The sequence below is a fragment of the Camelina sativa genome, chromosome 16 (genome assembly GCF_030686135.1).
Source record: "Camelina sativa cultivar CO46 ecotype springtype chromosome 16, ASM3068613v1".
NCBI classification, from domain to species: domain Eukaryota; kingdom Viridiplantae; phylum Streptophyta; class Magnoliopsida; order Brassicales; family Brassicaceae; genus Camelina; species Camelina sativa.
In genome coordinates this window covers 18204649-18218787 of record NC_141895.1, presented here as the reverse complement: position 1 = coordinate 18218787, position 14139 = coordinate 18204649, and the positions used below count along the sequence as shown (strand labels likewise).

The window sequence follows — 14139 nt, the reverse complement described above, 5'->3', positions numbered from 1 at the left end:
ATAAAATATGTTTTAGGCAACTTTGCTTAAATTCAATGAGATCAAAGACTTCCGATTGGTTAGAGACATCATCACTTACCTTGTTTGGAACAACCAACCTTTTTATATATTTCAAAAGGACTTGAGATCAGTGATAATTGTGTGTGTCTCCGATCGGTGAAAAAGTGATGATTCAAAGGACTCATATATATTTGCAGGTAACTAGAAACGAGATGAATTAGCTCGAGATTTGATTAAATCGATTGATTAAAAATAGCCAGTTAAGGCTTTAGTATAGATGATAGCAGTAGAGAGAGAGTACAGATTGCAGCAAGTCACCAAACAAATAATAAATCATATTACAACACACTAGACAGAGACATAATCCAACAAAAAATCATATTACAACACACTAGACACTTACACAGACAAAGAAAAGAGAGGTTGTGAGAGATCATAAAGAGGAGGACCAAAAGCTCCAAGTGAGCCCGAATTGTAGTTTCCCACATCAGGATTCATCAGTAGTTCAGGCGGAATCATCGGCACAGATTGCCGCCCTTGGTTCATCAAACCTAATGGGATTTGCGCGACATTCCCGTTCTCATGGTTAAGCAGAAACATAGAAAACTGGTTTGGTTGTTGTTGTTGTTGTGGAAGCAGATATTGATTGATCGTATTCCTAGTACTACTACTCGGTCCTTGATTCATGTTCCTCTGTTTCTGAACTTCAACAAGATCCCGGAACCTATCTTGTAATCTGGTTAGGTTACGTTCCAAAGACTGAACCAGTCCCGTGAGTTGCTCACCCGAGTAATTATCAAACCTAGGGTCCCAAACTGGAAACTTGGATACACGTCTCGGTCTCACCAGTTTCTTCTTCTTGTTGGAATTTGCGAGAGACCGGTCAAGATCAACGCTTCGTTTGCGTCGTTTCGTCTCGCTCAATGCAACGTACCTTCGAGCGATGGCTTCGACCTTGTCCCTCTCTTCTGAATATGTCTTAAGCGCTCCATCGGCTCCGTAACAGATCACGCAAACTTCGATTGCACATAGCACAGAAAGCTCGCGAGCTTTCTTAAACACAGTAGCTTGTCTTTTCATTAAGCTTGTAGCTCTCTGAATCTGATGAGAAGAAGAAGAACTAGCAGGTTTCGTTGTTTTCATCGTAAGAATTAGAAGAATTAACAGAATTAGGTTTTCGTTGTTTCCTTTCTTTAAACTTCGGATATTACAACATATATATAGAACATATAAATAAAGCCTCGGCCCAATATGCAGGCCCAAAGTTAAGATTAGAAAAACAAAAAAAAAAAACCATGATGATGTGTTCGTAACCACACGCGCGTTTATCGAATCTGAGAACACACATCTGGTTCAGTTATAAACCAAACCTACTCCAAACTTTCTAACAATAGCGATGCATGATCCAAATAAATGTGACACTATTTACTAAAAATTAGGCTTACAAATCTTGTTTTTTACTCGTTTTTTCACCTGTACAGACTATTCTTAAGAGCTGGGTCTGCCTCTCAACATGAATTACATAAATAGATAGGCACAATTATATATATATGTATACCCTCTGTGGCTCTCATCGCAAACACATGACTGGTTTCGAATTGAACTTCCATATAAAGAATTGAATATAACTTCTCTTTCCCAGCAATGAGAGAGAGTATAATATCAAAGTCTTTCTTCAGCTGCTTCTCTTCATTGCAACTTCCACCAAACTTCTTCTTTTGTACCACATAAGCTTCTTCTTTTCTCTTGCCTTGAATGCGAAATGCATATTCAGATTCTCTGTTCTTCCGGTTCATTTTTCCTTGAGCAAAGAGTTGTCTACTGATGCAGCACGAGCTGCTTGGAACTGCATAGCGTACTTTCTTTGAAGCTCTCTTAGTTTGTCCATCAATTCTTGGAACGACGGTCTACACTGCGGTTCACTGCATAGATATCTCAACTCACATTAGCTGCTGCTACATTTACTTTATAACATATTTATCAAACGCAACTGTGAATGACTTTAATAGCGTGTATCAGCTAACAGTTTGGATAAATCTGTAAAAGCGAATCACTATTTCTTGATGATTATGTTCAGATCTACAACTTTAAGTAACCAACTAACTGCCTATAGTGGTGTCGGTTGAAAGAAAAACTATACAAGATCTAAAATGACACAAGACTCACACCAATCATTGTACCAAACTATAGCCTTCCTATGGGGCCATAAAAATGTGGAAAAATTTCAACACAAAAAAAGCATAAACCTTGAAGTCTTTACACTCGCTAATAAAGCCTTGAACAGACTAACTATATCACTATATGTGTTTGAGACCCATGGAAATTGAAGGATCGAATTGCGGAGTAAATATCTTATCAAACTTTTGTTTACTCAAGAGTTCCTAAACAGTAATCAATTATTCCAAAGTTTTACTTTTACCTAATAAGAATCCAAACTCGATTAATTCCAAATTCAAGGGTTTGCAACATTCCTACATTCGTAGTTTTCCTATTTTCTATGTTCATTCATGATGCAAAAAATGAGGTTTAGTTCATTTACTGCAGAAAAGCAGAGCGTGACATATTACAGATTTTTGTTTTTATGAATACCAGGATTTGGTGCCTCCTATATGCAACCACTATTGAAGACCGAAGCGTAAGTGAGGCTACTTGTCTCTAGCAAGGTATTCATAATGTTTAAAATATGTTAGTTGTACCTATGCCAGCAGCTTTCCATTAAAGAAATCCACTGAGGGTCAACGTCCTTTGGAACTTCCAGCCTCTGGTTCATGAACCCCACTGCTCCAATCACCTGCAAGTTTCTCAATAGACTTCTCTTCATATTTGTTTTACTGTGTGAGTGTAATATATACAAGAACAAAGAGGAGACAGTAAAAAGCAAGCTTTCTTCAGCAGAACTCATGTTTAGCATGTTGCAAAACAACCTTTGAGTTGACCAGAAATATCATCAACTCACTTTACTTGCACATTTTATAGGTAGTTTACTATAGTAAGATAAAACATTGGTACTAAAATAGCCAAAATGGGTAGTCAACTTACTTAAACTATGTACATCTTTCTTTAAATATGGTTGATGGAAACTAAATGCATATTAGAGACCAATTAGCTGTAGTATTTTGTGACGTTAAAATTCTTCTTACTAATATGGCCTTGTATATCTTCTGAGTACGATATGGCTAAGTTTTGGATTTCCCTAATCTAATTTTCATTGGGAGACGATGTTGACATATTTCCTTCAAGTGGAAAGTATACCTGCATAGCATTTAGATTTTCCCATGGGATCTTCTCTGTTACAAGCTCCCATAGTACTACTCCAAAGCTATAAACATCGGACCTGCCATTTACAGAGTAGGAAGAGCATCGTTAGAGTTGAAAGCTAGATCAAACAACAAGCAAAGGAAGTTAATCAAGCAAGGAAAAAGAGATTATACTTTTCATCAGCAGCCTCATTCCGAAGAACTTCTGGTGCCATCCATTGCGGCTGCAGAACAGATAAAAAACAATGAAATACATTGTGAGAAATTGATTTCATAGAAAGAAAAAAATGGGAATCAGTTCAGTAAGAGCCTATGTAAAGTACCGTTCCCCTTCCGTTTGTAGTGAGATACGTCTCATGCTTGATGCGAGAAAGACCAAAGTCAGCAACCTGTTAGAGTTGCGCGTTAAGTTAACTATGACAAACACGCTTTTTACCTTAAACCTATTTTCTGGTTTATTCACAAAGGCGAATCATTATCAAAAGCTTCATTTCGGAGTATAGTTGTATGCTTTTACATTTTACTTTAAAGTCTAATTATCAGACGATTGTTTACATACAAGATACAACTCAAGTTCTTAACCCTAACAACATTATTTTATTGACCTAGACTACTATATCAACTCATCTCACGAAGAAAATTAATCAAACTAGTTGTTTTAATTGGGGACATTCAAATCCAGTTCACCCACCAAACTCATGTCACCTGCTAAACCTGGTGAGAGTAGACAGTATTTTGTTTTTCTTGTTTTTAGCTCCATCAGAAGTACTATAGGTATAAGTATAACGTTACTGATTGCCCCAATTAAGGGAAACTATATGACTTCAACAATGGAAACAATACCTTCACGGTCCAGTTTCGATCAACCAGTAGGTTTGACGACTTCAGGTCACGGTGAATGATGGGTGGACTACAGTGGTGAAGATAATTCATGCCACGAGCCTGTGGGAAAGACTGAATCAAAGAGCGGAAAAGAAAGATATGCAAGGCAAATGCAATAAAGAACCAAAAATAGAGCAGCTTATACTTAGAAAACCGTGGAGACAACTGCAAAATCATGTGTATAATACTTACAATGTCTGCGGCCATATGGATACGTCGCCTCAAATCCAGTTTTGACTTGTTCCTCTGCAGCAAACGAAAGAGACTTCCACTGCAAATAATTTCGAAAGATTTAGACTCTAGAGTGAGTCAGTGTTTTGGCCCCGGCGTCCAAAATCCGTAGTGATATGTAATATTCGCTAAATAGAAGGGGTCAAACCGTGGAAGAAACTCTGACACTATACAAAGACGCTGAGGTGATGCCACAGCTCCCATAAACAGAAGAACGTTTGGATGTCTAAGTCTTTTCATCAACGATACCTTCAAGATAAAAACAAGTCCAGCATAAGAAAGAGTACATAGGCTAATAATCTCTGAAATGATTAATTTTTCCGGGAAGACGCAATTTGGAAGAAAAATTCGTACAGAAAACCTGTGGTAGTTTGGGAACGATTTTGGTGTATGTAAATATGAAAGACAGAAGGCAGGTATTACTCGCTTAAACCAAGTAAAATCTTAATGGTCTTTTACCAAACATGCTTTAAAAAAGCGAGAGGAAATAATAATACCTCTTGTCTAAAAGATGTAATGATCTCTTCTGAATATTCTTGTTTGGAAAACACCTTTACAGCCACATCCTGCATTGACATTAGCAACTCTCAGTAATTTACTTTTTTTAAAAAAGTTTAGTGAATATTTCATGGAGGCTTGTACAAATCAATGATGCATATTTCTACAACGTCAACAGATGACAAGAACGTACAGATCCAAACCACAGACCATGATAGACAGTTCCACATGAACCTGTATGTATAAAAAAGGAAATTATAACGAGCACGTTAGCAGACCAGAAAGAAGAAATCCACAAAAATATGTATGATGTCTTGAAGGATTGATATGTCTTTCACAATAGAGATCATCTTTGTCAAATGAGTACATCACCTTGCCCGATTTGTTCTCCAATTGTCAAATCCTCCCATAAGATTTCATAGTCCAAACAGTCGCTATCCATATCAACCTTGTTCATAACACCGCTGCTGGTACTTCCACAGCTGCTTGCGCTATTCACATTAGTAGAACCCACAGCCTCGTTATTGGCAGGCTTATTACTTTCACATGTCTGGCTTTCAGACTTACTATGGTGAGCTTCTTCGTGTTGTTGTACATTCTGCACCCACGGCCACACAGAATGGGCACGCCTTCTTTCCAAATCTTCCTGTTGATTCCCTTTCCATGGCCATGAGAATCCTTTCTTTACCATCCATTCTTCAGTTTTTGAGGTAAGTGTCTTAGGGACAACAGAGTTTCCAACATTTTCATCACTGGAATCTGTGGAGGGTTTCGAAGAAGACTTCTCTTCGTTACATAAGAACACACCAAAAGGAGGTTGGATCAAATTCCCTCTAGGTGTGCTAGGGCCACTTGTAGCTGCATCCTCAGCAGCATCGAAGAAACCCTGATCAGACTGATGACTGTCCACATTCCCACCCTCGTGGTGTGCAGCGTTATAATTATCACCTGCTCGCATTTTTGACTTGACCTTGTTGCCCACCTTGGATGCCTGAAATTTACACTAGAGTAGTCAAAAGATGCAACGGGGTAGAAGAAGAAAAAGGTGAAGAATTTGCAAAACCTAGAGCTGCACTAACCAAATCTGAAATCTTAGATGCTATAGCAACTTGTATAGGCTGCTGAGAATCAAGGCCAAGTTTCGATACAACAGCATCTTTGGAGTCAAGACCAAACCTAGATGCAACACCATTGGCCCCCCGGGTAAAGCTCGTCTCCCCTTCTTGCCACCTTGTTTTAGCTGGAGGAACCTTGGGTCGTTGAAAAAGCGCCGAATCGTTCGTGATACATATGATCCCGATAAGAGAACCATCATCATCATAGAAAGGAGAAATCGTAGTCACAACAGAAAATCTCTCTCCTGATTTGTTCTTGACAGGAAACTCTCCAGTCCAACTCTCTCCACTACTGCAACGCTGAAATATATTTTGCGCAACAGCAGCGTCCTGACCATCTACAAGTATATTAATCGAGTCCTTACCCAGTGCTTCTGCAGCTGAGAAGCCATATAGCTTTTCCGCCATCGAGTTCCTAAAACAACCATACCAACACGAATTTGAGAACCTATACTAAAAACGATACCAAGACTATCAAAATTCTGAATCTGAACATATCAGGTAACTAGAGTCTACTACACTAAACTCAAATCTATCAATTCTAAATAATCAAACTCAAAGCTCCTGAAACTATATGAATCCAATTCACAATCCTAGCAGTTGAAAACTCAATCTCGATTGCACAAAAAAAAAAAAAAAAAAAAAAAGCCAAATCTACCTACTCACCAAAAGATAATTTGGCCATTAAGATCGAAGACATGAACAGCTTGAGCCATAGACTGCAAAATATTCAAATACTGTTTATCGTTGAACTTGCCTGCCGATGGTCCTCCTCCTCCTCCCTCGCCGCAACCACCAGAAGAAGAAGCTGGGGGGGCTTTGGCTTTCGTGTGACTCTCCTTCCGTAACGGAGAAGCGTGACGGAATGATGCGGCGCCAGTTTTTCTCCATAAGGGAGTTCCGTCTCCAGTGTTGCGCCTCGAAGGACGTTTAGGAGAAGAAGAATGCGAACGACGCTTGATCTCAGCTGAGACTTTGAGCTTAGACATCTCTCGTTTTAGATCCTCTTGGCTTTCTTCTAGCTCTCGTATCTTCTTCAACAGCTTATCTGCTGGTGGATTCTCCATTTCCAATTTGATCAAATCTGAAAAAAGCTGAGAGATATTCAGTTTGAAATCTGGGAATTTTTGAAGACTAAAGAGGGGAGTCAACAATTTTTGGAAACCTTTTTTTCTTTTTTTCTTTTTTTCTTTTTTTTTCTTTTTTTAAAGCTTTATCTTTTGTTTTTGCTTCTTTTTGAATCCTAATTTACAGATTTTGTTGTTCTTACAATTTTTTTTTTTTTTTAAAGAAAAATTCTCATTTTTTCTTTTATTTTCTTTGTTTCATATATTTCTGTCAAGTTGTTTAAAAAGAAAATAAAAATGGTTTTTCTATAAGTGATATAAATTTATGGAATTGACCAAAAGTATTTTAAAAATAAATATATGGAGAAAAAAAAATACAAGTGGTAGAGCGGTTTGTACAGTACTTTTTGTTTGTTGTTTATTGATTGGTAGTAATTTTGAAATCCTACTTGGAGAGATTTGGTGTATTATGAATTTATGATATTAGTATATATATATATATATATATATATATAGATCCAGAAGTTTTAGCCTTTTTAGATATAACCGATTAAAATTGTAAAATAATGATAGATTTGTGAAAATTTCTAATGGCCACCTAATAAGAGGAAAGCTAAATTACAGTTCTTTTTTTCGATAGAGAAAAATGAATTAGATGGTGTTATTGAACCTGATGTGATGGTCAAAAACATTTTAATATTTATTAGATCACCCCAATTAATACATCACTAATTAATGCATAAAACATACAAATATATTTGTAAATAAAAGAAAATTAGAAACAAATTCTTACTTCTTGATTAATATCAAATAAAATCGACTTTTTTTTTTTTAACTCTAACCCTGCTTACATCTAATAACTTTTTATTTTAGGTCTTTGAGTTAGAGTAAACAAAAAAAAATCAATTTTATTTAATCAAGATTATTATTCTGCCTACTTTTTCAGAGTTTATTATGAAAATAGATATTTCTAATTCTTATATACTTTTTCTTAATATAAATACTTTAAACTCTTTTACATATGAAAAATTGTTTACATAATAGTATTATTACATACAGATTGTCCAAAGTTTAAGATTAATTAATTTATATTTAAAAGACATCGTCTAATGTACATACATATGTGATGTTTTGTTTTCGATTCTCAAAAATAATCACATCAAAATTTACAAATGTGGTAGCAAAATTCTGTGAATATAATATTATGATTGAGTAATAAAATTAAGTAACTACTAAATTCAAAAGAAAGTATAATTAAAGAATTAAATTATTATTAACACAATTAAGTACTTACGATCACCACGATAGATTAGAATCTTATAGAGAAAGGTAACAAAAAATCAATTTTGTGGAATCGAAAGAGAGTTAATCACAATTATGACTATCTGAGGATCGATTAGAGTCAGCTTTATGGCCTTAACAATATATGTTGTGAATAAATCACATATAAAAAACTGATGCAATCTTTATGGAGAACTAATCAGCTAAAAGTTTATAAATAATAATTAAAGAAAAACTAAACATATAATTTATCACACCAAAAACTTTGTAGGCGTTTATTTTACTTCTTCATTAATCTCAAAAATCGTTTTTGTGTGTTAAGCACACTAGTCCAACTCTAACTCCTGATTAACGTCTAATATAGGTCTAATCGATTTTTTTTAGGCCTCTGTGAGGTGGGTACCCTACTTTTCACAACTTTATTATAGAATCAGAAATTTCTATAGACTTTTTTCCCTAATGTGAATACCTATAAAAAACTGCTGACATGATATACTGATTGTGCAAAGTTTAAGATTAATTAATTTGTAAATTACAGTGGAAGCCACGTGGTTGTTGAAGAGATAGTACATAAATAAGTGATTCTCAACTTTTTCTCTGTAAACCAAAAAAAAAAGACACACGACAAAAACTGGAAGTGGGGGTGACTGAGTCAGAACGCGTGGAGGAGAGAGATATCATTCATACTCAACCAACGGAACTAACGTTGAAACTTTCCTCATTGACCAAACTGCCCTTTTCTCTAGCTCTCTTCTCGAGACAAAATCGCATATCAATCATCCTCTCCTCACCGAGTCTCAACTAATTTACCATAAAACAGACACAGCATAATCACATAAAAAAAGCTCTGTTCTTGTTCTTTCATTCTTTAATTCTTTTTTTTTTAATAAAGTTCCACTCTTTTTTGGTAGGAATCGTCGAGACTTGTGTTTATTTATCTCTTGTCGAATCAAAGTTTCTATTTTTTTTGTGGAGGAAAGAGGTTAAAGTTTGATTCTTTCTTTTCTAATCTCCGGGGATCGAAGTTCTTGTTCAGAAGAAGAAGAAGAAGATGTGGTGGATGATGGGAGAGAACGTTGGTCACTATTGTTCTAAAAAGTCCGATGATTTATGCGGTTCTCAGGTTTGTGATCTCTTCTTCTTCCAATAAAACAAGATCTTTAGTTTAAAAACGAACCCTTTTGGCTTCTACTCTCGATCTAAAACTATAGATCTTGAATTAATTTGATCTATCTATACGAACTTTATCCATGTTGATAGGTCAATAAGTTTCTTGGTTCTGTTGGCGGGTGATTTAGTTATTGACATGTTGTCTTGTTTGGTCTGAAACAGGAATCAGATCGAGGCTTTGGTATATCAAGACTCTGTTGCATCTTGCGTGGTGTGGATTTGAAATCGATCTTGTTTCTTTTAGTAATCGTACCAATGTGTGTTCTTGGTGTATACATCAACGCCCTCAAGATTTCTTATTTCTTAAGACCCTTGTGGGAATCACCACCAAAACCATTCCACGAGATCCCACATTATCACCACGAGAACGCTTCAATGGAATCTCTCTGTAAACTCCACGGTTGGGGAACCCGTGAGTACCCTCGCCGTGTCTACGACGCTGTTCTCTTCAGTACTGAAGTTGAACTCTTAACGATACGGTGGAAAGAACTGTACCCTTACGTTACTCAGTTTGTGCTCCTTGAGTCGAACTCGACCTTCACAGGGTTACCAAAACCGCTTGTTTTCGCGGGACATAAGGATGAGTTTAAGTTCGTTGAGCCGCGGTTGACTTACGGGTCGATTGGTGGAAGGTTTAAGAAAGGAGAGAAGAACCCTTTTTACGAAGAGGCTTATCAAAGAATCGCATTGGATCAGCTTTTGAGAATAGCTGGTATTACTGATGATGACTTGTTGATCATGTCTGATGTTGATGAGATCCCAAGCAGACACACTATAAATCTCCTCCGTTGGTGCGATGACATACCGCAGATTCTTCACCTTAGACTGAAGAACTACTTGTACTCTTTCGAGTTCCCTGTGGATGACAAGAGCTGGAGAGCATCGGTGCATAGGTATCAGACGGGTAAGACAAGGTATGCGCATTATAGGCAGTCTGATGTGATCTTAGCGGATTCAGGGTGGCATTGCAGCTTCTGTTTCAGAAGGATAAGCGAGTTTGTCTTCAAGATGAAAGCTTATAGTCATTACGATAGAGTGAGGTTCGCTCATTACTTGAACCCGAAAAGAGTTCAGAGAGTTATATGCAGCGGAGCTGATCTCTTCGACATGATCCCCGAGGAATACACGTTTAAAGACATCATCGGTAAAATGGGTCCGATTCCTCATTCTTACTCGGCTGTTCATCTTCCCGCGTACCTACTCGAGAACGCGGAGAAGTACAAGTTTCTTCTTCCGGGGAATTGCTTGAGAGACGAGGAATTGGTGGTTCTTTGTAACTAATATGATATGGACACTACTACTACTACTACTAACTCATAATTATTGTTTATTCTTTTTGGTGAGTTATATTTTTTTGAAAGAGTTCATGGCGATTTTATTTGGTCACTTTCTTGTACATATACTATTAATTTATATCTGATCTCTTTGGGGTTCTTTTTTCTTTCCAATACAAGTTTATTATATACGGTACAATACAAGTTGAAGATGGTGGTGAGCGTTGTATATTCCACGTTATAGCATATGCTTTGCACGACGAACAAGCCAATTAACAAAAATACGCAATGTATTTCCTATTGATGAATTTTATACCAAAATGAGCACTAACCTGACCGGCCAATGGCACATGGCAACGTTATTGGAAAAGTTTAAGCGAAAAATATTCTTAGAAAGATGATACGATTATTTAACGAAATAATATTGATTGATCCTTTCTTGGAAAAAGAAGGAAGAATGAAAGAGTGTCGTTTGATTAAATCAAACCGACTTTTAGTGTTTGGCTACAAATGATTGATACCTTTTAGAAACATGTATACATGCATGTTTTCTTTTTGTCAACAAAAAAATGAATACATGCATGTATACATGTTTTCTTTTTGTCAACACATATATTTGTGTACACAACATGGTTACTATATAAAGAAAGGGATATGGAACGAACAATCTGTAACACATTATCTATCTTTTCATCCATGAATGCTTTATGATCATTATTTGATAACTTGTTATTCTCCTTTCGTTTGATCATTATTTGATAACTTGGACCGTTCGTTCATTATCATTAGATGACCTCTTTAGATGTAACAAATGAGAAAAAACCATAAACACGAAATCTATCATCAATATACACATGGTTTTTCTTACAGCCGATTTACCATATATTATGTTCTTGGAAAAGTTTTTAAGAACTGACAATAGAAAACATTAATTAACCAACGATCATGTAACTCACAGGGTCAGGATCCTGCTCCTGCATATAATTAACCCAATAAATAAAGAAGAAGAGGTGGTCATTGGTATATTATTGTTTCTAAACATAAATAAGTCGTGAGTACCTTAAGGATGAAGGAACTATGCAAGCTTGGCCCCTAATAATTAGTCTTGATGAAGGAACTAGTCTAGAGCCCTGAGTCCATATCACACCATTTCATACGATGTGTATTTCTTACAACGTAGCATGTCCACGTTAAAGGGGGGGGGGGGGGATGGAGTAGAAGGGTCGTACGCATAGGGTTATGCCTAAACACCTGTAGAACTAATATGGTCAAAAATATAAAACAAGTGTTTGATGCTACATAGTTCACTTGAACGAAATAATACATACGCTAAAAGATGAATGACAATTTTAATATGTAATTACATGATAAAACCAAAATCAAAACGGTAATAATTAGAACTAGAGTAGGTTTTATTTTTAGTTTTACTATGATGCCTCCGTCAATATTTGAGTCAAATAAGAATTCGAATTTCGCTAGTGAATTGGACTGATCATTAATTAAAAGGAACGGAATCAGAACAAATATGTCTACTCAACTTTCGGTATGGTGGTGGTGGTGGTGGTAGAAAAGAGAATAAGATTTCAAATCATGCCATGATATTTACGAATAATTGCCAGATGGAGTCACATGAAATGAAACATTAATTTAAATGAAAACTAGACAACTAGCTCACAACAAGAATAGTATATATACAGAAACGCTTGAAAGATGTTAATCACTTATCTACTACAAAGAAAAACCAAGTCAAGTACATATATAAAGAAAAATGCTTGATAAGCTTGTTGGAGGGGTCGCTGAGTTCGGCCGTGGCCGCGGTGGCTACGAGTACGAGGAACGCAAGGAGTTCGCGTCTCATGTGGAGTCGGAAGGAGGCTACTTTGACCGTCAAGCCCGCTATGACCACCGCATGAGGCTTCCGGGCAACAATGGCCGTCCACCCATGTCTCACATGTCTGTCTGCGAGGAAGAAGACTCAGACGTGGAGGAGTTCTTTGAGAGCAGTAAGAGCCACCACACTAGCAACAACCACCTGCAGCACCACCAACAGTCACCTCATCTCAACTTCATTCACCTCACCACAACGTAAGTTATCTCTTTTGGTGTCGCGACCTTACAAATCATGTTATGTATACTGTTATTTATATATGTTTCGATAATTTCTTAAAGTCCTAAGACTTCATGCTAAGATTTCGTAAAAGTATTGATTCTGATTCAAACAAACACTTTTCTCGTCGAAAGTTATGTGCAAATACACTAATTCTCACACCTCCTTGAGAGCATAGGCAAAGAAACCATTTGTTTTTCTACGTGAAAAAAATACAAAAGATGCAAATGAGCATATTCAAAAACTTATTATTTTTTAAATATAATATGGTTAATGATCATTTTGTAGGGAAAGATGGGTAATGGATGGCAGGGGCAGCATGAAGGTGCATACCACGGCAGGCACGGGATGAAGCACCATGGTGCGCAGGGGGTTCAGTACCATAGGGAGCATGGGATGCAGCAACACGAAATGCACGGTATGCAGCACCAGGGCGGACACGGGATGCAGCACCAGGGCGGGCACGGGATGCAGCATCAGGGCGGGCATGGGATGGAACATTATGACCAGCACGGGATGCAACACTACGGCGGACAAGGGATGAAGCACCATGACAGGCTTATGGCTCCCCAGTATCCACCACATACAGTAGTGGCCGTGAAGGCTACCGAGAATTGGCGGGTAAGCAACAACCGCAAAACTGGCTGGGGGAGTAAGGGACTCTAGATTACACCTAAATACTCTGCCGGTTCAAATAAGAAAGTAATGATTATCTATTCCAAGTAATAAATGTATATGTCATGTATGTGTTGATGGGCATGTTTCAATATCGTACCAAAACTAAATATGGGACTTTTAACCCCCCAAAAAAGTGCTTTTGTTTGATGATCTCATGATTACTAAGGAGTGTTGTTGTTGTTGTTGTTTCTTATGTTTAATAAAAGTGATGTATAATATCATTGGAAGGAATGATTGCACAAAATTAAGTTTGAAAGTACGTTGTGGTGTAACATAAACCCTAGGGAATTTATAAGTTAAACTAATTTGATATGTCTTTTATGCGTGATGTCGTCACTAAGATCACCAACTAACGACATGTATACAGAAAATGTAACTTATATATATACATAAATATAACTTATAAATATACAGAAAATATCTTATTATATAAAGTATAGTTTCAAATACAATAATTATATTTCTACAAAACAATTCAATTCTATGTTATATTGAACTCTTGGCCTAATCCTAAAAGAAAAAAAAACTCTTATTACATAAAACATTATGTAGTCTCTTATATGTAGAAACCGCTGATGC

At 36.7% G+C, this 14139-nt stretch overlaps 2 protein-coding genes and 2 pseudogenes across 5 annotated transcripts; 2 read left to right on the top strand and 2 right to left on the bottom strand.

Annotated features, from left to right (window-relative positions):
• Positions 1-242: 242 nt before the first annotated feature.
• Positions 243-1184, bottom strand: LOC104753675 (agamous-like MADS-box protein AGL103 pseudogene; annotated as a pseudogene). Its single transcript, XR_015585488.1, has one exon. The product of XR_015585488.1 is annotated as an agamous-like MADS-box protein AGL103 pseudogene (transcript).
• Positions 1185-1401: 217 nt separating this feature from the next.
• LOC104701408 (uncharacterized) lies at positions 1402-7327 on the bottom strand. 2 transcript variants are annotated; one of them, XM_087489883.1, is made up of 13 exons: positions 6650-7327; positions 5948-6398; positions 5241-5859; positions 5062-5102; positions 4868-4936; positions 4519-4619; positions 4332-4410; positions 4101-4199; positions 3581-3646; positions 3432-3481; positions 3253-3334; positions 2697-2791; positions 1402-1922 (listed from the first exon to the last, which is right to left on the bottom strand). In XM_087489883.1, the coding sequence occupies exons 1-13, from the start codon at positions 7048-7050 to the stop codon at positions 1793-1795; spliced, it is 2283 nt and encodes a 760-aa protein (XP_087346009.1). In that variant the 5' UTR covers positions 7051-7327; the 3' UTR covers positions 1402-1792. The 2 variants fall into 2 exon arrangements, with proteins under 2 accessions (XP_087346009.1, XP_087346010.1); XM_087489884.1 differs by having other exon boundaries at positions 6741-7284.
• A 1601-nt stretch (positions 7328-8928) lies between these two features.
• Positions 8929-10935, top strand: LOC104750600 (uncharacterized). The gene is made up of 2 exons (XM_010472420.2): positions 8929-9454; positions 9664-10935. The coding sequence occupies exons 1-2, from the start codon at positions 9383-9385 to the stop codon at positions 10780-10782; spliced, it is 1191 nt and encodes a 396-aa protein (XP_010470722.2). The 5' UTR covers positions 8929-9382; the 3' UTR covers positions 10783-10935.
• A 1526-nt stretch (positions 10936-12461) lies between these two features.
• Positions 12462-13819, top strand: LOC104750599 (uncharacterized; annotated as a pseudogene). Its single transcript, XR_015583495.1, has 2 exons — positions 12462-12860; positions 13171-13819. The product of XR_015583495.1 is annotated as an uncharacterized LOC104750599 (transcript).
• The last annotated feature ends 320 nt before the right edge of the window (positions 13820-14139 follow it).

What these genes read in the sequence shown, in the direction of transcription:
- LOC104701408 (XM_087489883.1), bottom strand. Translation starts at nt 7,050, where the DNA reads ATGGAGAATCCACCAGCAGATAAGCTGTTGAAGAAGATACGAGAGCTA. An exon ending in ATCGAAACTGGACCGTGAAG is followed by an intron (nt 3,647 to 4,100) that starts GTATTGTTTCCA and finishes CAACTCTAACAG; the next exon opens with GTTGCTGACTTTGGTCTTTC. An exon ending in CTACAAACGGAAGGGGAACG is followed by an intron (nt 3,482 to 3,580) that starts GTACTTTACATA and finishes TCTGTTCTGCAG; the next exon opens with CCGCAATGGATGGCACCAGA.
- LOC104750600 (XM_010472420.2), top strand. Translation starts at nt 9,383, where the DNA reads ATGTGGTGGATGATGGGAGAGAACGTTGGTCACTATTGTTCTAAAAAG. An exon ending in ATGATTTATGCGGTTCTCAG is followed by an intron (nt 9,455 to 9,663) that starts GTTTGTGATCTC and finishes GGTCTGAAACAG; the next exon opens with GAATCAGATCGAGGCTTTGG.